General features: G+C 48.8%; 1 protein-coding gene across 2 annotated transcripts in view; it reads left to right on the forward strand.

The window, feature by feature from the left end:
* The window catches only part of C1QTNF7 (C1q and TNF related 7), a 178472-nt gene extending 165446 nt beyond the window's left edge, over positions 1-13026 (forward strand). For both annotated transcript variants that reach the window (XM_075333553.1, XM_075333540.1), the window contains exons 2-3: positions 1204-1449; positions 11971-13026. In XM_075333553.1, the coding sequence (XP_075189668.1) occupies positions 1209-1449; positions 11971-12599 (870 nt within the window). In that variant the 5' untranslated portion in view covers positions 1204-1208 and the 3' untranslated portion in view covers positions 12600-13026. The remainder of the gene's footprint in view (positions 1-1203; positions 1450-11970) is intronic.
* Positions 13027-24493: the final 11467 nt, after the last annotated feature.

The raw sequence follows: 24493 nt of genomic DNA on the forward strand, positions 1-24493 counted from the left end.
AGTCGGCAGGACCGGAGACCGCAGATCAGCACCACGGACAGCGACACCAGGGACAGGTGAGTAGGAAGTTCCCGTTATCTGTGTGTTATCACGGATAACACACGGAGAACACACGTGTGCCATACACACAGCACACTGACGGCAATACGCACCTTTGACACGTCCGTGAAAAATGTGCGTGATTTTCACAGGCATGTGAAAGAGGCCGTATATAGTACAATCGGATGATCACAGGTTCTGGTCCACCTAGGGGCGCTAATTAATACAGTAAAAAGTGGAAAAATGTTTTTAAAAATATGAAAAATAAAAATCTAAAAGTTAAAATCCCCCATTTTTTTCCCGCTAAACATACAAATATATACATATTTGGTATTGTACATAAATAAAAGTCTGAACTATCCATATATAACATTAATTAACTCAATTGATAAACAGTGTAACAAGAAATAAAATCTAAATGTCTGAATTATGGTTTTTAGATGCTGCAACACTGCAAAAAAATGGTATAAAAGACAAGCAAAACTTCATATATATATGCCAAAATGTTATCCGTAAAATCGGAAGCTCTGGCCTCAAAAAAATCATCTCTATACACAGCCACATTGATAAAAATTGAAAATATTGAACGGAAGCAACATATTTCAAATTTGATATCTTACAAATGTTTTAATTTATTTTCACAACTAAAAAATAAAAAACTATGGATGTTTGGAATCACCATATTATTATTGACCTGAAGAATCATATTATTAAGTAAATTTCATCATATATTGAACACTCTAAATAAAAAAAAACAAATGTGGAATTGTGGGGATTTTTTTTGCAGTTTTGATGCCCTGGGATTTTTTTTTTTACAGCTATTAAATACGTAACATGATAAGATTAATGGTACCACTCAACAGAACAATATGTCCTGCAAAAAACAAGCCTTCAGATGGCTATGTGGATGGAAAAATAAAAAAGTATGGCTTTTAAAATCAATATTTTAACAATCATTTCTGCAGGGTATGATTATTTTAATCTTTTAAACCCTTCTTAACTGGTAGAATTTTTAGTTTTGTGTTTTGTCTTGGAATTAAAGATAAAAAAGGTACCTAATAGTATAACGGTACATGAAATAGTCTGTGTGTGATCATTTTATATCATTGTTGTGTCTATGTTGCGGAATATTTCCTTTGTGAATGGTATTTTCTTTCCTTGCAGGGTCGATGATGATTATTTTGCTTTACGTTACAAGCTTTGCACTATGTGTCAGTGGACAGCCAGCAAGCAATAGACTTAAGGGAGAAAACCAGAATATACGGTACGTCTGTAGCATCCCAGGATTGCCCGGGCCCCCAGGAACCCCTGGAGCAAATGGATTAGTTGGGCCACATGGACGCATTGGCCTTCCTGGAAGAGATGGGCGTGATGGCAGAAAGGGTGAAAAGGGAGAGAAGGGCACAGCAGGTAATAAACCCAACTGCACCCACCAGCCCATAGTTAATATTCAAGGGAACCTGTCAGGTCCCATATGTGTTCTAACCTACAAGCAGGGTGATGTGTGGCCTAGTAACCCCTTCCTACCCATCCCTGTGTTGTAATATTGTGTAATATGAATGTATAAAAATATGTTTTATTACTTACATGTTCCATATGTAAATGATCAGAGGCTCTAGGACCCCGGGCGTCGCATCGCCCTGTGGGCATTTGCATGCTTTCCATGGTATCATGCCCCTGTGGGTGTGATACCATGGATTTACATGAGCGATGTCCCCGTCAGCTCCTTGAGATCCTGCGCCTGCGCGCTTGCCATTCCCACAGCCTTCTTATCCAGGTGCTTGCTTCTTGGCTTCAGACGCACTTTGCACATGCTCAGAAGACTCCTGTGGTTCCGACCATGCGCAGAGCGCGTCTGAAGCCGAGAAGCAAGCACCCGGATAACAAGGCTGCAGGAATGGTAAGCATGCATGGGATCTCAAGGAGCTGACGGTGACGATCCATGGTATAAAGCCCACAGTGGTGTGATACCACGGAAAGCATGCAAACGCCCACAGGGCGATGCGACACCCAGGGGACTAGAGCCTTTGATCATTTACATAGGGAACATGCAAGTAATAAAACATATTTTTATACATTCAAATTACACACAATTACAACACAGACTTGGGTAGGAAGGGGTTACTAGGCCACACATCACCCTGCTTCTAGGTTAGAACGCCTATGGAACCTGACAGGTTCCCTTTAAAGGGAACCCGTCAGATCCCTTATGCCATCCAAGCCAGCAGCATTCACATCTGTATCCCAAAATTCCCTGCCAAACTAGCCCTGTATAATGCTATTTACTAACATCAATGTTTAAAAAAAGAATTTATAAAGTGCATTGTTCCTCTGCTAACAAGGACCTTGACTTGTCGAAAGGGTGTTGTTTCCCCAGACTAGTCAGCCCTCTTTCCCATGTAATCAAAGAAATAGACTGATGGCACATCCTACCTTTTAATGTAAACAGGTGCAAACTGAACATGAAACACAGCAACAAAAAGGAGACAGTTGCACTCTGCAGTGTTACGATATGTGGAACAATGAATATGGGAATATAGACATGCATTACTGCTATGAAAAACATGCAAAAATGAGATACTTAGCACACAGAAATGGCCAGTTTTATGTGAGCCCAACAGCCAATGACAAGGCAACCTCTTTTTGTTGGGTCCCTGCCTACTCTAATGCCTCTCTTTGTGTTAAGAAAAACCTACAAAATGAGGTTGCCTTGTCATTGGCTGTTGGGCTCAATTTTCAAGTTTTTTCATAGAAGTTAAGTGTGACGCCCTAGCAAAACCAGGTAGTCACAAAAAGAGTTAATCCTCCTTGACACCAACGCAGTCCCCACACAGATATACACCAGCCAATCAGGCCCTACTTACCCCCTCCACAGGAAAATGGGAGGGAGCGAGAGGAGCTTAGGAAGTGCAGAGAGGAGTTAAGTTTCAGTTTGTGCTATAGTCAGTGGAGAGCTGACAGGAGAGAGTTGGAGCTTCCTGGAGAGGTTGGTAGTCGGGGTTGGAGCCCTGGACTACCGGACTAGGTGGCAGTGAGGGCCACAGGCATGGAGATCTGGTCATGGGGAACTTGAGGCCGACCGGGGTAGGATTGTACCCCGCCGGTGCTGAGAGAGGGGACCCGATCCGGAGGCCGTTAAAGCGGACTAGTCCAGACAAGAAAGAAACAGACAGAGAGTGTGGAAGAAAGGGCCCGTGGCTGTATATCTGGATGTGGGACCCGAGCACACCCCTCCAAAAGGCTCCCGGCATTCGGCTTTGGTTTACAAAAGGACTCTGTGTTTACTGACCCTCCACATCAGTAGAAAAAAACACCAGCTCACCCACTTGGAGTTCCATAAGAATCTGACCGGTGCACGGACATCAGCAGGACCCACTGAAGTGTGAATATGAAGAAAGGAATTTCCAGCATCCAGGTTCCAGATTATTTAAAAAAACGAATTTCTTTATTCCAAAATGATTTAAAAGGTCATTCCATATGTATAAAAACAAGTGGCAATTATCAAACAGGTACGCGTTTCGGAGGATCACCTCCTTAGTCTGAGACAACACAATTCAAATGAAAAGCCCTTAAAAAAGGTCAAGGGGGAGGGGAAAATCACAGAGAAATGACATCACATGTATAGAAACATGACTGAGTAGGTAGCACATGAGATAGACTTTTTACAATACATTTGAAATTTCATTTTTCACATTGAACCCATACGGCATTCTGCTATTAAGTAAAATTATCCATTTTGCGTTGCAGCGGTGTAACAATTTTGTCAAATTGCCACCCCTTTTAGGGAGGATCACTTTTTCTGCAGCATTCACTTTGAGCAATGTCAGGAGCTTAGGAAGTGCAGAAAGGAGTTAAGTTTCAGTTTGTGCTGTAGTCAGTGGAGAGCTGACAGGAGAGAGTTGGAGCTTCCTGGAGAGGTTGGTAGTCGGGGTTGGAGCCCTGGACTACCGGACTAGGTGGCAGTGAGGGCCACAGGCATGGAGATCCGGTCATGGGGAACTTGAGGCCAACCGGGGCAGGGTTGTACCTCGCCGGTGCTCAGAGAGGGGACCCGATCCGGAGGCCGTTAAAGCGGACTAGTCCAGACAAGAAAGAAACAGACAGAGAGTGTGGAAGAAAGGGCCCGTGGCTGTATATCTGGATGTGGGACCCGAGCACACGCCTCCAAAAGGCTCCCGGCATTCGGCTTTGGTTTACAAAAGGACTCTGTGTTTACTGACCCTCCACACCAGTACAGCCTCATCCAGCACCATGACTACCAACTATAAGTTCCCTATTTCCTGCCTCCTAAAGACTGCTCCCTGCAACCCCCACAGAGACACTGGGCCCTGGGGAATCCATCCCTACCCACGGAGGGGTTAACATCCAGCTGCCATCCCATCGCCCCCGGGTGCCCCACAACAGCAGCGGTGGTGCCACACCTCACCACACACCGTGGGTGGCGTCACAGAGAATCTCCCTTGTAAATATCCCCTTTTTCACTTGTGGGTGGCGGACCGCCGCTCGAGCCCAGGTCCGGTCCCAACTCGAGCCACAGTAAAGCCCCAGATCCGAGCATTCCCGAGCAGCCCCTCAGCCCCGCCCACAACATAAGCATGTCTATTATTCCGATATTCATTTTTCCACACATCTTAGCACTGTACAGTGCAACTGTCTCCTTTTTGTTACGCTTTCCCAAGTTGGCGTAATAACATGATTTCCATGAGCCGGCATCACTGCAGCTACTGTAAATCTTGCGCATGCGCACGGCTCAGTTAGACAGCATCAATGCGCACTGCGCATGATCGGGGGAACAGCTTCTGCATTTCCGATGCGCCTCTCTGACGTGTATACCCGGCATCTGATGCGCACTGATGCTGCCGAAATGAGCTGCGCGCATGCGCAAGATTTCCAGGAGCTATGATGATGCCGACTCATGGAAATCATGTTATCACGCCCATAGGGGAAATAGGGCTGACTAGTCTGGGGAAACAACATCCCATCGACTAGTCAAAACCGTAATTAGCAGAGGAACAGTGCACTGTATAAATGTTTTTTTTTTAAACATTGATTTTATTGAATAGCATTACACATTGCTGGTTAGGCAGGGAATGGCATACACATGTGAATGCTGCTGGGTTGGAGGCCATAGCAAACCTGATGGGTTCCCATTTAATGAATATATTGCTATATTTTACACTTTTATTTTCCATAGGCTTATTATTATTCACAATACAATATATCTGCTGTAGTAAACTCTACATTTTACATACAATAGAAGCAAAAACAGCACAAGTCATTTTCTATGAAGTTCAGGATGTTCTTAGAAGTACAGTAAATATTACAATATATTTTATTTGCTTCGTGTCCTAGTTTTGATTTTTCTTCCTCCAATTTCAAACATGTTGTATTGGCCAAGAAACTCTGGTTACGAAGAATAACATGGGGCTACTGTATTGTTTCCATCATGGCGGCCCAGGATTCAGCTTCACAGTGTGTATTTTGATGAGATCAAGGACATATCTCACCATTGTGATGAAATGTACCTTATATATAATTCATACTGATGTCATATTATATAAAACAGATTGTGAAACTACTAAAACCTATTGAAAAATCACCATTAATCCTCACGTGTAGAAATCTAATGTGCCTGATCCTTCACCCCCTGAACATCTCCAATGGATTTTTACTTAAAGTGGAATTGTATCTTATCTGACCCCACTCAGAAATGTTACACTCAATTCATCATTTAAATTTGTTTTATAAGTTTTTGTCTTTTTGGATTCATTAACATCTTTTGCGCCAATGTCTTCAAAATGGTGCACATACAATCATATGATAAAGTTTGGGCACCCTTATTAATGTTAACCTTTTTTCTTTATAACAATTTGGGGTTTTGCAGCAGCTATTTCAGTTTCATATATCTAATAACTGATGGACTGAGTAATATTTCTGGATTGAAATGAGGTTTATTGTACTAACAGAAAATGTGCAATCCGCATTTAAACAAAATTTGACCGGCGCAAAAGTATGGGCACCTTAACATAAAAGTGACATTAATATTTTGTAGATCCTCCTTTTGCAGAAATAACAGCCTCTAGTCGCTTCCTGTAGCTTTTAATGAGTTCCTGGATCCTGGATGAAGGTATATTTGACCATTCCTGTTTACAAAACCATTCCAGTTCAGTTAAGTTTGATGGTCGCTGAGCATGGACAGCTGCTTCAAATCATCCCACAGATGTTCAATGATATTCAGGTCTGGGGACTGGGATGGCCATTCCAGAACATTGTAATTGTTCCTCTGCATGAATGCCTGAGTAGATTTGGAGCGGTGTTTTGGATCATTGTCTTGCTGAAATATCCATCCCCTGCGTAACTTCAACTTCATCACTGATTCTTCCACATTATTGTCAAGAATCTGCTGATACTGAGTTGAATCCATGCGACCCTCAACTTTAACAAGGTTCCCGGTGCCGGCATTGGCCACACAGCCCCAAAGCATGATGGAACCTCCGCCAAATTTTACTGTGGGTAGCAAGTGTTTTTCTTGGTATGCCGTGTTTTTTTGCCTCCATGCATAACGCCTTTTTGTATGACCAAACAACTCAATCTTGGTTTCATCAGTCCACAGGACCTTCTTCCAAAATGTAATTGGCTTGTCCAAATGTGCTTTTGCATACCTCAGGCGACTCTGTTTGTGGCGTGCTTGCAGAAACGGCTTCTTTCGCATCACTCTCCCATACAGCTTCTCCTTGTGCAACGTGCGCTGTATTGTTGACCGATGCACATTGACACCATCTGCAGCAAGATGATGCTGCAGGTCTTTGGAGGTGGTCTGTGGATTGTCCTTGACTGTTCTCACCATTCTTCTTCTCTGCCTTTCTGATATTTTTATTGGCCTGCCACTTCTGGGCTTAACAAGAACTGTACCTGTGTTCTTCCATTTCCTTACTATGTTCCTCACAGTGGAAACTGACAGTTTAAATCTCTGAGACAACTTTTTGTATCCTTCCCCTGAACAACTATGTTGAATAATCTTTGTTTTCAGATCATTTGAGAGTTGTTTTGAGGAGCCCATGATGCCACTCTTCATAGGAGATTCAAATAGGAGAACAACTTACAAGTGGCCACCTTAAATACCTTTTCTCATGATTGGATACACCTGCCTATGAAGTTCAAAGCTCAATGAGGTTACAAAACCAATTTAGTGCTTTAGTAAGTCAGTAAAAAGTAGTTAGGAGTGTTCAAATCAAGAAATTGATAAGGGTGCCCATAATTTTGCACCAGCCAAATTTTGTTTAAATGCGGATTGCACATTTGCTGTTAGTACAATAAACCTCATTTCAATCCAGAAATATTACTCAGTCAATCAGTTATTAGATATATGAAACTGAAATAGCCGTTTCAAAAACCCAAATTGTTATAAAGAAAAAAGGTTAACATTAATAGGGGTGCCCAAACTTTTTCATATGACTGTAGAAAATGCACTTCATTTTTTCCCTTTCACCTTTTTTGTATCTTTTTGAACGAAAAATTACATGTTGTGTTTTAACTGTCCCAAAATTACGGGGGCAAAATATCCAGATGTACATAAAATCACTCCAGGAGAGACTAGAGTCCATTTGTTAAAAACATTTTGCTACTTTCAAAAAAGACACAATGAATGAATCAGCCAAAAACATCTGCAAACCTCAAACACCTACCATAGTCGTGAAGATGGAAAAAAAAGGTGAATATACATAGAAAAAAAGACTTTAAAAAAGAAGATAAAAAACAAAACAAACAAGATGGAAAATGGCCCAAATGCAATATTGATATTGATTGACTTTATGCAGCTCATCCCAATTGCCTTGGTGCGGTGGCAATCGGGGTAATAAAGGGTTAATAACAGCTCACAGCTGCCACTAAGCCCTAGATTAGTAATGGGAGGTATCTATGAGACCCCCATTCTATAATGTGTAAGTGAAATACAGAATGGGGGTCTTCAGTAATCTGTAAGTGAAAAGAAATAAAACATAAACACCAAAAAAATCCTTGATTTGAAATAAAATACAAAAACACCCCTTCTTTCAACCCTTTATTAACCCCCCAAAACACCCATGTTCAACATAATCCACACAAGGTCCCACGACAATTCCATCTCTGCAACATCTGAAGTGACAGCGAGCGGCCATAGAATATGACCGCCCACTATGAGCTTCAGGCAGAGACTGAGCCATGTGATGACATCACTCAGGTTATTTGCTGTCATAGCTGGAGGTTCCCACGGTCCTTCACCTGTGATCGCAGGTAGCCTAACCTCAGTAAACTTAGTGACATCACCTCAGGTGGGGTCACTAAGTTTACATACCAGACCTGCATCTTCTGGTAGAAAACTACAGGGTTTTTTGCCAAGAGATGCAGATTTGGTGCTGAAATTTAAAAATCATATTACTGTACCCATTCTACACTTTCTGGCAAAAACCCCCCACATCAAAATGTGTAAATAAAGGATTTTTTAGGTGTTTATGTTTATTTCTTTTCACTTACAGATTAGTAATGAGGGGTTAGATAGCCTAGATGCCTCCGATTACTAAGATAGGGCTTTATTCCTTATTACCCCAATTGCCACCATGCCAGGGCAATCGGGAAGAGACAGGTAAAGTTCGAGCATTGTCACATCTAATGGATGCGACAATTCTTGCCGTCTGCAGGCTGCATGTCATGGAGACCAGATGACAGGACCGGGGAACCTAGGCTGGCCCTCAGACTCAAGACACTACGCTGTCCCTTATCTTGGAGGTAGTCTTGAAGGGAGCCAGGTCCAAGCCCCCAGTTTGACCCTGACTCATGTCCAAGCCCTGATGTAACTCCCCTCCCCCACCTCCACCTGTGGGGTAAGCCAGGACTGCAAACAGAAACCCCACAACAAAACACAAACAGGAGAAAAACAACTCATACACACGGCAATCACACATAAAGGAGCCACTAAACATGCACAGGAAGAAACAACATAAAAGGGGAGAAGTAAACAGACTACTGGGAAACCTGCGAACCATACAATCAGCACACCATGAACTGCTTCAGTAAGCATCAATGCTGCAGCCAACAAAGCAAGTAGCAGAGAGGGCTTCTGCAGCTCCTTACACCTACTGGCCAAATTAATGAAAACAACCGGCACCCTCTGCAGGAATCAGAGGGTATATATAGGGCCTGGGAATGGTCCAAACCGGAAATACCTGACCAGAAGTCAGAAGCTGCTGGAAAGCAAACTGACGTTAACTTTCTCCTCCCCAAAGGAAAGGTAATATATTTAATCAGCAGAGTTTCACAAGGTAAAGTGAGACTTTGAGACAGAACCTGTCTTTAATCTCTACAACAGGGAGATGACTGTGACACTGCTATTTTTAGGCTGAGGGGGGCCCAATAAGCATGGGTCTCCCCAGCCTGTGAATACCAGCCCCCAGTTGTAGGCTTTATCATGGCTGAGTATAAAAATTGGGGAGGACCGCATGCTTTTTTTAAAAAAAAAAAAGCCGCATGCGGTCTCTCTTATGTTGATACACAGCCAAGATAAGTGCTGGGGCTGCAGCCTGTAGCAATATGCTCGACCTGTGCTAGGTACCATAATATGGGGGGACCCTACACCAATTTATTTATTTTTTAATCAATCTGGATGCAGACATGGTCTGTAATTGGTTGCAGTCAGACACTCTGTCACACAGGCTGGGAGTGAGTCTGACTGCAACCAATCAAAGATGCCAGTGTGGCGCCCACCTGCAGCGGTCGCCCCAGGGACACCACTCCACCTTCAGGGACGCCACATTGTCTTCACTTTGGGTATATCTGGCGACAGGTATGTCAGGTTTATTTATATAGAAGTCGTGACGCCACCACGGTTTGCGGTCAGGCATATGGGTGACCGCCACTGTAGGTTTAACGATCGTCTGAGGCTGATGGAGTCTGCAGTCTGGTGGTATGGCCTCCCATGAGTGAGGCTGGCCCCAGGGGCTTGGGTGTGTAGAACAACAGGTCCCAGAATAACTCAGTCTCTTGTTTACTCACTTTTTGATGTTTTGTGAGGTACCCAGGCAATGCTGAGATTAAACCAGGAGAAACCAGGTATCCTTTAGCCCGGTCTAAGGGGTAGTTTGCACGCTGCAACATCGCTAGCCGATGCTAGCGATGCCGAGCGTGATAGTACCCGCCCCCGTTGCACATGCTATATCTTGTGATAGCTGCTGTAGCGAACAGTATCGCTACGGCAGCTTCACACGCACTTACCTGCCCTGCGACGTCGCTCTGGCCGGCAACCCGCCTCCTTCCTAAGCGACATCACACGGCAGGTGGCCAATAGAAGCGGAGGGGCGGAGATGAGCGGGATGTAAACATCCCGCCCACCTCCTTCCTTCCGCATTGGCGGTGGAGGCAGGTAAGGAGATGTTCCTCGCTCCTGCGGCTTCACACACAGCGATGTGTGCTGCCGCAGGAACGAGGAACAACATCGTATCTCCTATTGGTGCGACATTATGAAAATGTCCGACGCAACACAGATCACTGATTTAAGACGCGTTTTGCGATCGTTTATCGGCGCATCTAGGCTTTACACGTTGTGACGTCGTTACCGGCGCCGGACGTGCGTCACTTTCGATTTGACCCCGACGATATCGCAGTAGCGATGTCGCAACGTGCAAAGTACCCCTAAGGGTAACCGTTAACTCGCCTTCCTAGCACTTCTTGTTTCAGAAAACCCCTGACTTGAAGTAACGTGGGATTCATCCAGGGAAGTCGCTACTGCCTTTTCTCCACTTTTTGGCCCGTTTGCCGGCAGCGTGGACCAAGGAAGATGGATCCAGGCTCGATCCTCCTTATGGGCCCCCTCGTTGCTGCTGAGGCTCGGACTCTAGATGGTTGGTGAGGGACTACGAGTTCCCCTCACCGGCAGGTTTAACAGATCAAATAAATAGATGTCTACTCTATGGACCTGTTCCCCGTGCGTGCCTAGTCATCAGGAGTTCCCGTACTCGACCAACTGACTCTCTCAGCGTCTTTCTGAATGACTTGCTGGTGACCATTCTCCCCCGCCAACGGCTACTACACGTGCAGGATCTGACTAGGGTCAGCGCGCGTCCCACTCGCAACCGCCACGCTCTCCTCTCAGACTGGCTCTTCTTCTACTTTCCTGACAGCCGCTGCAACCTAGCTTCCAGCCCCTCCCCCTACACCCCTTGCTGAGATGTGGAGGCAAGCCCCCCCCTTGGGTCTGCCCAAGGGTCCCCTCTCAAGGTGTGGTTGGTATGTGTCTGTGCGTACACACCCTATTCTAGCCTTTAGGATTACCTAGAAGTATTGCCCCAGCATGGGTGTATTACTCATTGGTGCCTGACCAGGTCAGGGGCGCCAAACCAGGACTGCCAGTGGGCAGGGAAAGCATATGGATGAACAATAATGAGCAGCCCTGGAAGTAGAATGAGCGGCCCAGAAGCAGTTATAGTCGTGCCGGAGACCTGTAAGTATAGCGTGCTTGCTCCAATCCCCCTATCCCTTCTACCACCATTTTCAAGATAGAAACCTATATGGGGACCGGCGTCTGTCCAGATATGTATTCTGGGCTGGAACCGTTTTATGCTTTTTTACCCTGTTAGACCCGCCGATCCCAGTTTTCTACGAGTCCGCTATTACTACTCATTTTGTATTTTTCTTTAGGGTGTTGTCTGAAATGGGCAAGGTGTGAACATGTTCCTATTGCAGATAAACCAACTTATGCTCATTTATTGATTTTTTTGTTGTTTTTTTTTTTCTGATCTCAGAAATGGTAGCAAAAACCTGGTGATAGATTTTCTTAAGAACAGACGGCTGCAGAAATCTCAGCTATCAGACTTATAGCCTTATGCACTAGAGGAATGTTATTCATGTTGTGGTATATTTTCAGTGTATATGTGGTTAACAGTATCAACATTCTATTTAAAGGTTTACGAGGAAAAACAGGTCCACTTGGACCCATTGGAGAAAAAGGAGATCAGGGAGAATCTGGCAAAAAAGGACCAATTGGACTATCTGGAGACAAAGGGGAAATTGGATCTGAAGGACCATTTGGACCTAAAGGTGACAAAGGGACCAGGGGAGAGCCAGGAGAGCCAGGAGTGTGCAGGTGTGGAGATATAATCCTCAAATCTGCTTTCTCAGTTGGGATCACCACCAGTTACCCTCAGGAAAGACTTCCAATTCTATTTAACAAAGTTCTCTTTAACGAAGGAGAACACTACAACCCATCCACGGGGAAGTTTATTTGCGCTATTCCCGGGATTTATTATTTCTCTTATGACATCACTCTCGCAGACAAACACCTAGCCATCAGCCTGGTACACAATGGAGAATACAAAATCAAGACATTCGATGCCAACACAGGAAATCATGATGTGGCCTCAGGTTCAACACTTCTCTACCTAAATCCAGAAGATGAAGTTTGGTTGGAGATATTCTATACGGATCAAAATGGTTTGTTCTCGGATCCCAGTTGGGCAGACAGTTTGTTTTCTGGATTTCTATTATATGCAGATACGGATTATCTGAATGCTTTGTCTGATGAAGATTTTTGATCTATGGCTCCAGTTCTTCTAGAATGTATGACAGCTTCTTGATAAAACTTGGGTTTTTCGTCAAACAACCAGTTCAGACAACTTTTGTGGCCCTTATTGTCATCTTACATAGAATATCTAATGTTATTTCAATAAAATGCATTGTCCAACTCTACAAAGTGGGCACAAAGTAGAAAATGTATTAAAATAACTTAAAAAAGGTGAAAAATCTATTTGAAGGAATTTTCAGTTTCATAATATTGATAACCTACCCTTAAGGATAGACCTTCAACATCCAATTAGTAGGGTCTAGTAATGGTTATACAGGGTTATCTCATTCATTGATGGCCTGGCCTATGGATAGTATGAATCAGTCACTACAACCAGGGCATTTTGAGATCTATACTGGATTTCTTATTTAGGAACCGTTGTAGACTACTGTATTACGTGCTAAAGCTGGTGTCACACATAACGACGACGACAACGACGTCGCTGCTACGTCACCATTTTCTGTGACGTTGCAGCGACGTCCCGTCGCTGTCGCTGTGTGTGACATCCAGCAACGACCTGGCCCCTGCTGTGAGGTCGCCGGTCGTTGCTGAATGTCCAGCTTCATTTTTTGGTCGTCACTCTCCCGCTGTGACACACACATCGCTGTGTGTGACAGCGAGAGAGCGACGAAATGAAGCGATCAGGAGCCGGCACTGGCAGCTGCGGTAAGCTGTAACCAGCGTAAACATCGGGTAACCAAGGGAAGACCTTTCCCTGGTTACCCGATGTTTACGCTGGTTACCAGCCTCCGCTCTTGCTGCCAGTGCCGGCTCCTGCACTGTGACATGTGGCTGCAGTATGCATCGGGTAATTAACCCGATGTATACTGTAGCAAGGAGAGCAAGGAGCCAGCGCTAAGCAGTGCGCGCGGCTCCCTGCTCTCTGCACTGTGACATGTAGCTGCAGCACACATCGGGTTAATTAACCCGATGTGTGCTGCAGGAGAGCAAGGAGCCAGCGCTAAGCGCGGCTCCCTGCTCTCTGAACTGTGACATGTAGCTGCAGCACACATCGGGTTAATTAACCCGATGTGTGCTGCAGGAGAGCAAGGAGCCAGCGCTAAGCGCGGCTCCCTGCTCTCTGAACTGTGACATGTAGCTGCAGCACACATCGGGTTAATTAACCCGATGTGTGCTGCAGGAGAGCAAGGAGCCAGCGCTAAGCGCGGCTCCCTGCTCTCTGAACATGTAGCACAGCGACCTTATGATCGCTGCTTCTGCTGTGTTTGACAGCTAAGCAGCGATCATAACAGCGACTTACAAGGTCGCTGTTACGTCACCGAAAATGGTGACGTAACAGCGACGTCGTTGTCGCTGTCGTTTAGTGTGACACCAGCTTAACAGATAAAGACAATGTATATTTAATATTGAAAATGTTTATTAAAGGTGCTATCCTGGACTTTAACATTGATGACCTATCCTTGGGTTATGTAATCAATGTCTGATCAGTGGGGGTGATACCTGGTACCCCTGCCAATCAGCTGTTCCTCATGCGGAACTACTCAGCTGTTGACCTGCACTGCATGGTTCCGTCAATAGAACAGTGACCACGGTACTGCACAACCCCCTATTAATTTGAATAGGGGGCCAATATGCAATACCCAGCCGCGGCCACTACACATTTGATTGAGCCGTGGAGTGCAGCTCAGTTACTGAGTAGTGGCAGCACCAGGAACAACTGATCCCAGTCCCAGGTGTTGCACCGCCCATCAATCAGACATTCATGATCTATCCTGAGGGATAAGGAATCTGAACCTATTCCAAATAAATGAGTAAAGCAAAAGAGGAAATAACTATATGGTCCTGTGCTTAATAAATTTGTGTTATTTTCTTGTATTGATCCTTAGTTAAATTCTATAATCCATCCCAAAGCTGTATCTCATTTCAGCTAGTTGTTATTTCATCAGACTCAGTCCTGTTGAGCTCAATTAATGCTGGAGAACAGTTTGTGCTCAATTTATCATTTTTTTCCATTTTTCTGACATAAAACTGCTTAAAATGTCACAAATTGTTTGTGACTTTTGGTGTTTTATGCAAGTCCTGCTCAGCTCCGCCAAAGTCATCAGAGCTGGGCTGGGCTGGGGTGTGACCAAGGCTCTCTGACATATTCATCATAGTTTATGCTAGAAAAGTGGCGTACATTTCTGGCAGTGGCGCATCAATGGAATGATGCAATAAACTCATTAAATAGACATTTGCTACTTCAAAAGGAACCTAAAAACAAAGGCATTAAAAATCTGAGTCTGGCTGAACAATTGCAGCATAGTTTGAAGAACCGATTGGGGACTATACTAAGGGGCACTTTGCACACTACGACATCGCAGGTGCGATGTCGGTGGGGTCAAATCGAAAGTGACGCACATCCGGCGTCGCTGTCGACATCGCAGTATGTGAATCCTTTTACATACGATTAACGAGCGCAAAAGTTTCGTTATCGTATGATCGGTGTAGGGTCCGACATTTCCATAATTTTGCAGCAGCGATGGTACGATGTTGTTCCTCGTTCCAGCAGGCAGCACACATCGTTGTGTGTGAAGCCACAGGAGCGAGGAACATCTCCTTACCTGCGTCCACCGGCTATGTGGAAGGAAGGAGGTGGGCGGGATGTTTACGTCCCGCTCATCTCCGCCCCTCCGCTCCTATTGGCCGGCTGCCGTGTGACGTCGCTGTGACGTCGCACGACCCACCCACTTAGGAAGGAGGCGGTTCGCCAGCCAGAGTGACGTCGCGGGGCAAGTAAGTGCATGTGAAGCTGCCGTAGCGATATCGCTGCTGCGACGGGGGCGGGGACTATCGCGCTCGGCATCGCAGCATCGGCTTGCGATGTCATAGTGTGCAAAGGGCCCCTAAGAGACGAGGCCAGCCTCGCCCTGCTCCCAGGCCAGCTCCTCGTTGCACATCTCCAGGGGATTGACAGGTCTCTCCCATGCCTATGTGGTGCCCCTGAGGCTTGAGTCGCCACAGAGTATTGCAGCTCATTTAGTTGCAGTATTCACCTTGAGGTAAGGAGGGGGTAATCACCGGTGTTCCACATTCACACATTACATAAGCTTAGGAGCCTCTCTCTGGGGAGCTATGCTAGGGTAGGCAGAGGGTTGGCCATCACGAAGCATGGGTCACTAGGACGACCACCGGGGGGCGGATTCCACTTGGGGTAGAAATAGGAGCAAACTCACACAATCACTAGACAGTCTACCTGGGACATCAGTTCTGGAACACCATCACTTTCTTCTCTCTTCATGGGGCCTGGGGCTGGGGGTGTACCGCTCAGCCCAGGAGCCTTGCAGCTACAAGGACCACTCTGTCAAGGGACTTTCTTCTTCTTTCCAACACCGGTGACTTCTCCTAACTTATCTTGGGTTGGTGGTGCCCATTACATCGGGTGACAAGTATTAACTGGGCGAGCAGCACAGCACAAAGTGAGTAAAGACACCTGGAATCGCAGAAATCGACTCTCGCTCTTGAGTATCGGCACTGCCGCCCCGTGCCTCAGCACCCAAACGCCATCACTACTTTCCTCATTGTCCTCCCCGGGGCCCACTCCACCTGTGGGGAGCGATACCATCCCTGACTGCTCTTATCATCTGCCCCGGAGGACAGCGACAGGAAGGTCGGCAAAATCCCTGGCCGCATACCACAGGTGGCGTCAACATTCATCCTATAACTACCTCCATCATCTTCCCTCTTTATTGGTGTACACCTCAGGGCATGAAGCCGGGCAGGCCACCGCGACAATCCAGATCATCACACCAGCCCGGCGACGAGTAACTCAGATACAAGACACCCCTGTGCCTGAATCTCCTTGCCCCCTTAATGCTACATGACTCGCCCACCCCAGGGCTATGGGACACCCGGTGCCGGGCCGGCCTAGTCCGGAGGTAGTCAGTGGTGGCGGGGCCCGGCTCCGTGGCCCTGGTGGGTGTCAGTTAAAATATGGCTTCAGTGACTTGGGGTGAATAAAGTTTGTGTTCGTGACGCCACCTGTGGTATGCGGCTATTAAGCCGCCGCTGCTGTGTGAGGCCTCCGGGGTGATGATATGGCAGCAATGGTGGTACTGCTCCCCACAGGTGGAGCAATGCCCCAGGGCACTGTTGGTGCTCGTGAGAGTCTATGGTGTAGTGGAAGTCTAAGCGGCTAAAATAACAGAGACCACTCCAAGGGTGCAGTTCAAGTTCTTTACTCACAATTCTTGTCAAGGCCGGCAGGAACCCTTGGACTGCTGGGACCACTGTCAGGGACCTCCGCCGTTTCTGGGTGATTCTTGGAGCAAAACCCGGTGCCCTTCTCTTAAGTGTCTCTGTCTTCCGCTGTCTTCCTAAGCCTTGCCTTTTTGTAGGGTAAACCTGGCTTGGCCTCCACAACAGCCTCCAGGCTGGGGGGTCACCTGTTGGCTGATTACCCCTTTTCTAGAGGTGCTGCTGTGGGCTGTGGCCCGGGGAGTTTACAACATTCCCTGGGCCTCGGTTTTTACTGTTTGGAGATGATTTTGCACTCCTCCGGTTTCTAGGGACCGTCCCCTGTTGCAGCTTGATCTCTCCACCGATGTTCCTGTGGAACAGGCCACCGCAGCTCTACAGCTACCCGTGGCCCTGGGACCCCTTCTGTTCCTTGCTTGTTGGCACCTGGACCCTCTGAGTCCCAGGATCTTCACCAGGAAGCGTCTCTTTCTTCGTTTCAGCTCCTGACTGACTTAGAGCTCTCTTTCCTTTCACTTCTCCTCCTTGCCTGCCTCCTGCAGGCCTCCTTCTCCTTTCCCACCCTCTCTCTATCTGCTCACTCTAGACTTTCCTTTCTGTGTCTGCACTCTTGTGGCTCCTCCCACCTCCCCAGTTGCTCTGATCTACCCTATAGGAGCAGGGATGGGTCTTACGGCCCCTCCCAGCATGCAGCATGGGAGGGTAACTGCCACTATCCCTGGTCCCAGTGTGTTCCTAGCAATGGGTGTAGTGTAGATTTACCAGGGGACCGGTGTTCACTCCCTTCCTCACCCAGAATGGGCATCACACCGCTGGATGGGGTGCAATGACCTGTGGCGACGGAAGCCTCAGGGGCGCCACACTACACATATATGAAGGAGGGTGCCACATTCCTCCATTCCTCCACATTCCTATATTCCTCCGGAGGCTTGTGGGACTTCAGGTGAGGAGCACGACACTTACTTGTTTCTTCAGGCTGGTGTCCGTCACTCCACTGGTGGTCCTCTTCGTACACAGTAGTACCACATGCAACACCAGAGCTCACTTAGCCAGCCAGAAAGTTCATGTAATTCTTCATACTAATATGACAGAAATGGCCTTCCTTTGCTTCCCTCCTCCTAGTGTGGGGTACTCTCCATCTGTCCCCCTCCACTATCTAATTATTGCCCTCAAGCTCTGGGGTCTGTGTCTCCTTCCCCTTGACTCTTTTCACCATCATCTCATTCTGGGCTCCAGCGGCTTTCTAGCTGACCGACTCTCTAAGCCCGCGGGGAAGAGCTGTAGACTCCGGACCTCTCTAGGTTATCTTAGGTTTCCCTGACTGGCCATAACACCGAGGCCACATCTTCTCACAGTGGAACCCTATTCTAGACTGGCTCTCCTTGAGACATCCCAACCATCCTCTTTCCGCATCGGTCACTATCCCTTTAACCCAATCTCTTCCATCTTGCTCCTATCTCAGCCCAACCACTAGGTGGCATCTTTGGTGACAGTTCCACTATTCTGTATCTGGAACCTGTACCCAGCTAGCAGCATAACATAAGCATGACACATTGCATGCTACATAACCATACACTTTACATTGTAGAGCCCACCACCTCCTACATATACAACAGAAAAGACCTATCAATCACATTTAGCAGTGCTAGGAGAAGCTGACATGGGAGCAGTGACAGTCTAATCTCCAGCTATCGTCTCCAACTCTTCTAAGCATATTCTCCCTGAAACGCAAAAGCATTTCAGAGAAAATTATATACCCTTTATGTACTTCTTAACATACCCCATTTTGAAAAATGCTAATTAGTGGGTGACTTGTCATGGGGGCATTGTTTTCCTTGGACTAATTGCCCTGTCAAATTGCAAATCTTTGCCTCCTTGGCATTATGCCTCATTGGAGGATTGCGCATGCGCAGGGAGGTGCCTGTGGTGTAAAGGGTGCTTTACACGCTGCAACATCGCTACCGATATATTGTCGGGGTCACGTCGTTAGTGACGCGCATCCGGCGCCGGTAGCGACATCGCAGCGTGTGACACCAAGGAGCAATGATCAACGATTGCAAAATCGTCCAAAAATGGTGATCGTTGACACGTCGCTCCTTTCCTTAATATCGCTGCTGCCACAGGTACGATGTTGTTCGTCGTTCCTGCGGCATCACACATCGCTACGTGTGACACCGCAGGAACGACAAACATCTCCTTACCTGTGTCCACTGGCAATGAGGAAGGAAGGAGGTGGGCGGGATGTTACGTCCCGCTCATCTCTGCCCCTCCGCTTCTATTGGACGACCGCTTAGAGACGTCGCTATGACGCCGAACGCACCTCCCCCTTGAGGGAGGGATTGTTCAGCGGTCACAGCGACGTCGCTGACAAGGTATGTGCGTGTGACGCTGCTGTAGCGATAATGTTCACTACGGCAGCGATCACCAAATGTCGAACATACGACGGGGACCGGTGCTATCGCGCTCGACATCGCTAGCAATCGCTAGCGATGTCACAGCGTGTAAAGCACCCTTTAGACTCAGCAAGCCGTTACCGTTACATTTCTTTGCAAATCTCAATGCTGTATTTTTATTTTATTTGGCATACATTGTGTGTGTTTTATAACTTTTAAAAATAATGTTTTTGCATTTCAGGATTTTAGAAGAATTAGAATGTTGATAAGGTTCACTTTACTAACTTTCCAAAGAAAGTACATTGGCAGGAGATATTAGAATTTAGTTGTTTTAATTATGCCAAACATATTTTGGAGAGTTTCCCTGGGAGATTAAAGTAAGCGAAGGCTTCAGACTCACAGGATCTAGAGTTGGAATGTAAAATATGTAAACACCACTAAAGGCAGAGGAGTAAGAGATTTATCAAATGGATCATTCAGTTACTCTGTGTAGACACTGTGCATGATCTAGCTCCAAGTCTAGCTTTAAACACTACAGTTCATTAAAAAGTTTGAGTTTTGGGTCAACCAGGGCCGCCACTAGGAATTTCAGGGCCCCATACTGGCAAAATTTTCGGGGCCCCTTGGGACTCCGCCCAGGCTCCACCCCAGCTCCGCCCCCGCCATCAAACCTCCTACAGTCTCACTGCCACTCTTGGAAAAACATGTAATATATATATATATATATATATATATATATACACACACATATATGTCCTTCTGGTATATATGACCCCTTCCCAGGCCACTCATGGTGTATATGTCTTGCTCCTGGTATAGATGTCATCCTCTATTGCAATAATTATTATTATTTATCCCCCTCCTGGGCACATGTGGGTATATATGTTTCCAGCCTAGTTTCTGACTCTTCCTGGTGAATATGTCCTCCTCCCAGTATATATGTCCCATCCTGGGGGCCTCCTGGCATATTTGTCTGCTGCTGCACAAAAAAAACAAAAACATTTTGCTCACCTCCCCGGCTCCCACGTCGCACGGCGTCTTCTCTGAACAGTGAGCCATGATGCATTTCAGCACCCTCCTGTGCATCTAGACCAGGGGTGGTGAACCTTTTTTCTGCCGGGAGCCATTTGGAAATTTTTACCACCCTTCGGCGGCCGCACAAAATTATCAGCTTGAAAATTACCCTAATATATTTGGTTAATTGATTAATTAACCCTAAAGGGGGCTTTACACGCTACGATATCGTTAATGTTTGGTCGTCGGGGTCAAGTTGTTAGTGACGCACATCCGGCGTCATTAACAATATCGCAATGTGTGACACTGACCAGCGACCTTAAGAGACCTCAAAAATGGTGAAAATCGTTCACCATAGAGAGGTCGTCCCAAACTCAAAAATCGGTAAGGGTTGTTTATCCAGGTGGTTCATCGCTCATGCGGCAGCACACATCGCTATGTGTGACACCGCAGGAGCGAGGAACGTCTCCTTACCTGCCGCCAGCCAGAAAGCGGAAGGAAGAGGTGGGCGGGATGTTACGTCCTGCTCATCTCCTCCCCTCCGCTTTGATTGGCCGGCCGCTTAGTGACGTTGCGGTGACGTCGCTGTGATGCCGAACGTCCCTCCCCCTTGAAGGAGGGATTGTTCGGCAGTCACAGCGACGACGCCGACCAGGTAAGTATGTGTGACGCTGCCGTAGCGATAATGTTCGCTACGGCAGCGATCACAAACAATTGCATGCACGACGGGGGCGGGTACTTACACGCTCGCTATCGCTACAAATTGCTAGCGATATTGCTACCGTGTAAAGCCCCCTTTACTGTGGTGGCTGGAGCTGTTTCTCTTTGGTCCGGCTGTGGTGTTCAGTGATATTGATCATGTGGCAACTCTCACAACTGCTTTTCCAAGTTTGTCTCGGTCTGGAGCGCAGTCAACAGATTGGTAAATCATATACATCAGATAAAAAAACGCTCAAGGCACACACATCACAGGAGGGGCTGAGCACATATGTATATATCACAGGAGAGGATGGGGACATATACACACATCCCAGCAAAAGGGACTTGGGGCATATATATACATCACAAGAGGGGCTGGGGCTTGGACAGTACTGCTAGGCACAGACAGCACTGGCGGTGGCACGGACAACACTAGAGGGGCACAAACAGGACTGGATGACATGAATAGGACTGAGGGAGCACAGACAGCACTGGAGGGAGCCACACAGCACTGCGAGGGTGGCACACAGAACTGCGAGGGTGGCAGGAGGCTCACAGCAGAGAGGCATGAGGCTCACAGCAGAGAGGCAGGAGGCTCACAGAAGGGAGGCAGGAGGCTCACAGAAGGGAGGCAGGAGGCTCACAGAAGGAGGCAGGAGGCTCACAGTAGAGAGGCAGGAGGCTCACAGTAGAGAGGCAGGAGGCTCACAGCAGAGAGGCAGGAGGCTCACAGCAAAGGGAGGCAGGAGGCTCACAGCAAAGGGAGGAAGGAGGCTCACAGCAAAGGGAGGCAGGAGGCTCACAGCAAAGGGAGGCAGGAGACACACAGCAGAGGGAGGCAGGAGGCTCACAGCAGAGGGAGGCAGGAGGTTCACAGCAGAGGGAGGCAGGAGGCTCACAGCAAAGGGAGGCAGGAGGCTCACAGCAAAGGGAGGCAGGAGGCTCACAGCAAAGGGAGGCAGGAGGCTCACAGCAGAGAGGCAGGAGGCTCACAGAAGAGAGGCAGGAGGCTCACAGCAAAGGGAGGCAGGAGGCTCACAGCAAAGGGAGGCAGGAGGCACACAGAAAAGGGAGGCAGGAGGCACACAGCAAAGGGAGGCAGGAGGCACACAGCAAAGGGAGGCAGGAGGCACACAGCAAAGGGAGGCATGAGCCGCACAGAAAAGGGAGGCAGGAGGCTCACAGCAAAGGGAGGCAGGAGGCTCACAGCAAAGGGAGACAGGAGGCTCACAGCAAAGGGAAGCAGGAGGCTCACAGCAGAGGGAGGCAGGAGGCTCACAGCAAAGGGAGGCAGGAGGCTCACAGCAAAGGGAGGCAGGAGGCTCACAGCAGAGGGAGGCAGGAGGCTCACAGCAGAGGGAGGCAGGACGCTCACAGCAAAGGGAGGCAGGAGGCTCACAGCAAAGGGAGGCAGGAGGCTCACAGCAGAGGGAGGCAGGAGGCTCACAGCAGAGGGAGGCAGGAGGCTCACAGCAAAGGGAGGCAGGAGGCTCACAGCAAAGGGAGGCAGGAGGCTCACAGCAAAGGGAGGCAGGAGGCTCACAGCAAAGGGAGGCAGGAGGCTCACAGCAAAGGGAGGCAGGAGGCTCACAGCAAAGGGAGGCAGGAGGCGCACAGCAAAGGGAGGCAGGAGCCGCACAGAAAAGGGAGGCAGGAGGCTCACAGCAAAGGGAAGCAGGAGGCTCACAGCAGAGGGAGGCAGGAGGCTCACAGCAAAGGGAGGCAGGAGGCTCACAGCAAAGGGAGGCGGGAGGCTCACAGCAGAGGGAGGCGGGAGGCTCACAGCAAAGGGAGGCGGGAGGCTCACAGCAAAGGGAGGCGGGAGGCTCACAGCAGAGGGAGGCGGGAGGCTCACAGCAGAGGGAGGCGGGAGGCTCACAGCAGAGGGAGGCGGGAGGCTCACAGCAAAGGGAGGCAGGAGGCTCACAGCAAAGGGAGGCAGGAGGCTCACAGCAAAGGGAGGAAGGAGGCTCACAGCAAAGGGAGGCAGGAGGCTCACAGCAAAGGGAAGCAGGAGGCTCACAGCAGAGGAAGGCAGGAGGCTCACAGCAAAGGGAGGCAGGAGGCTCACAGCAAAGGGAGGCAGGAGGCTCACAGCAAAGGGAGGCAGGAGGCTCACAGCAGAGGGAGGCAGGAGGCTCACAGCAAAGGGAGGCGGGAGGCTCACAGCAAAGGGAGGCGGGAGGCTCACAGCAGAGGGAGGCGGGAGGCTCACAGCAGAGGGAGGCGGGAGGCTCACAGCAGAGGGAGGCAGGAGGCTCACAGCAAAGGGAGGCAGGAGGCTCACAGCAAAGGGAGGCAGGAGGCTCACAGCAAAGGGAGGCAGGAGGCTCACAGCAAAGGGAGGAAGGAGGCTCACAGCAAAGGGAGGCAGGAGGCTCACAGCAAAGGGAAGCAGGAGGCTCACAGCAGAGGGAGGCAGGAGGCTCACAGCAAAGGGAGGCAGGAGGCTCACAGCAAAGGGAGGCAGGAGGCTCACAGCAAAGGGAGGCAGGAGGCTCACAGCAGAGGGAGGCGGGAGGCTCACAGCAAAGGGAGGCGGGAGGCTCACAGCAAAGGGAGGCGGGAGGCTCACAGCAGAGGGAGGCGGGAGGCTCACAGCAGAGGGAGGCTCACAGCAAAGGGAGGCAGGAGGCTCACAGCAAAGGGAGGCAGGAGGCTCACAGCAAAGGGAGGCAGGAGGCTCACAGCAAAGGGAGGAAGGAGGCTCACAGCAAAGGGAGGCAGGAGGCTCACAGCAAAGGGAGGAAGGAGGCTCACAGCAAAGGGAGGCAGGAGGCTCACAGAAGAGGAAGGCCTGAGACCACGGGGTGGAGGTTCTCCACCCCTGATCTAGCTGAAGGAAGACAGGGGCTAGGGTCGGCGGGTCTGCGGTCAGCGGGCGGCCACAGGCAGAGATCAGCGCCCCCCCAGCAGAGATCAGCGGGCCCGGGCAGAGATCAGCAGCCTCTCCTAGCAGAGATCAGCGGCCCTGAGCAAAGATCAGCGGCCCTCCCCAGTAGAGATCAGAGGGCCCGGGCAGAGATCAGAGGGCCCGGGCAGAGATCAGCGCCCCCCTCAGCAGAGATCAGAGGGCCCGGGCAGAGGTCAGCGTCCTCCCCCCATCAGAGATCAGCAGGCCCAGGCAGAGATCAGCAGGCCCAGGCAGAGATCAGCGCCCCCCCCAGCAAAGATCAGCTGGCCCGGGAAGAGATCAGCGGCCCCCTCCAATAGAGATCAGCGCCCCCCTAGCAGAGATCAGCGGGCCCGGGCAGAGAACAGCGTCCCCCCTAGCAGAGATCAACGGGCCCCGGCAGAGAACAGCGCCCCCCCCCCCAGCAGAGATCAGCAGGCCCGGGCAGAGATCTGTGCCCCCCCCCCCGCCCTAGCAGATGTCAGCGGGCCCTGGCAGAGAATAGCGTCCCCCCAGCAGAGATCAGCGGGTCCCCCGGCGATCGTCTTCAGCTTCCAGCGCTTACCTGTCCCTGCTGCCTGATGCGTCCTCGCCACCTCAGCCGCTGTTGCAGGAGTGTAATAAGATCGCAGAGTGATGACCTCACCTCCTGCTGGATGGCTCAGCGAT

Source organism: Anomaloglossus baeobatrachus, chromosome 1, assembly GCF_048569485.1.
Source record: "Anomaloglossus baeobatrachus isolate aAnoBae1 chromosome 1, aAnoBae1.hap1, whole genome shotgun sequence".
Taxonomy (NCBI): domain Eukaryota; kingdom Metazoa; phylum Chordata; class Amphibia; order Anura; family Aromobatidae; genus Anomaloglossus; species Anomaloglossus baeobatrachus.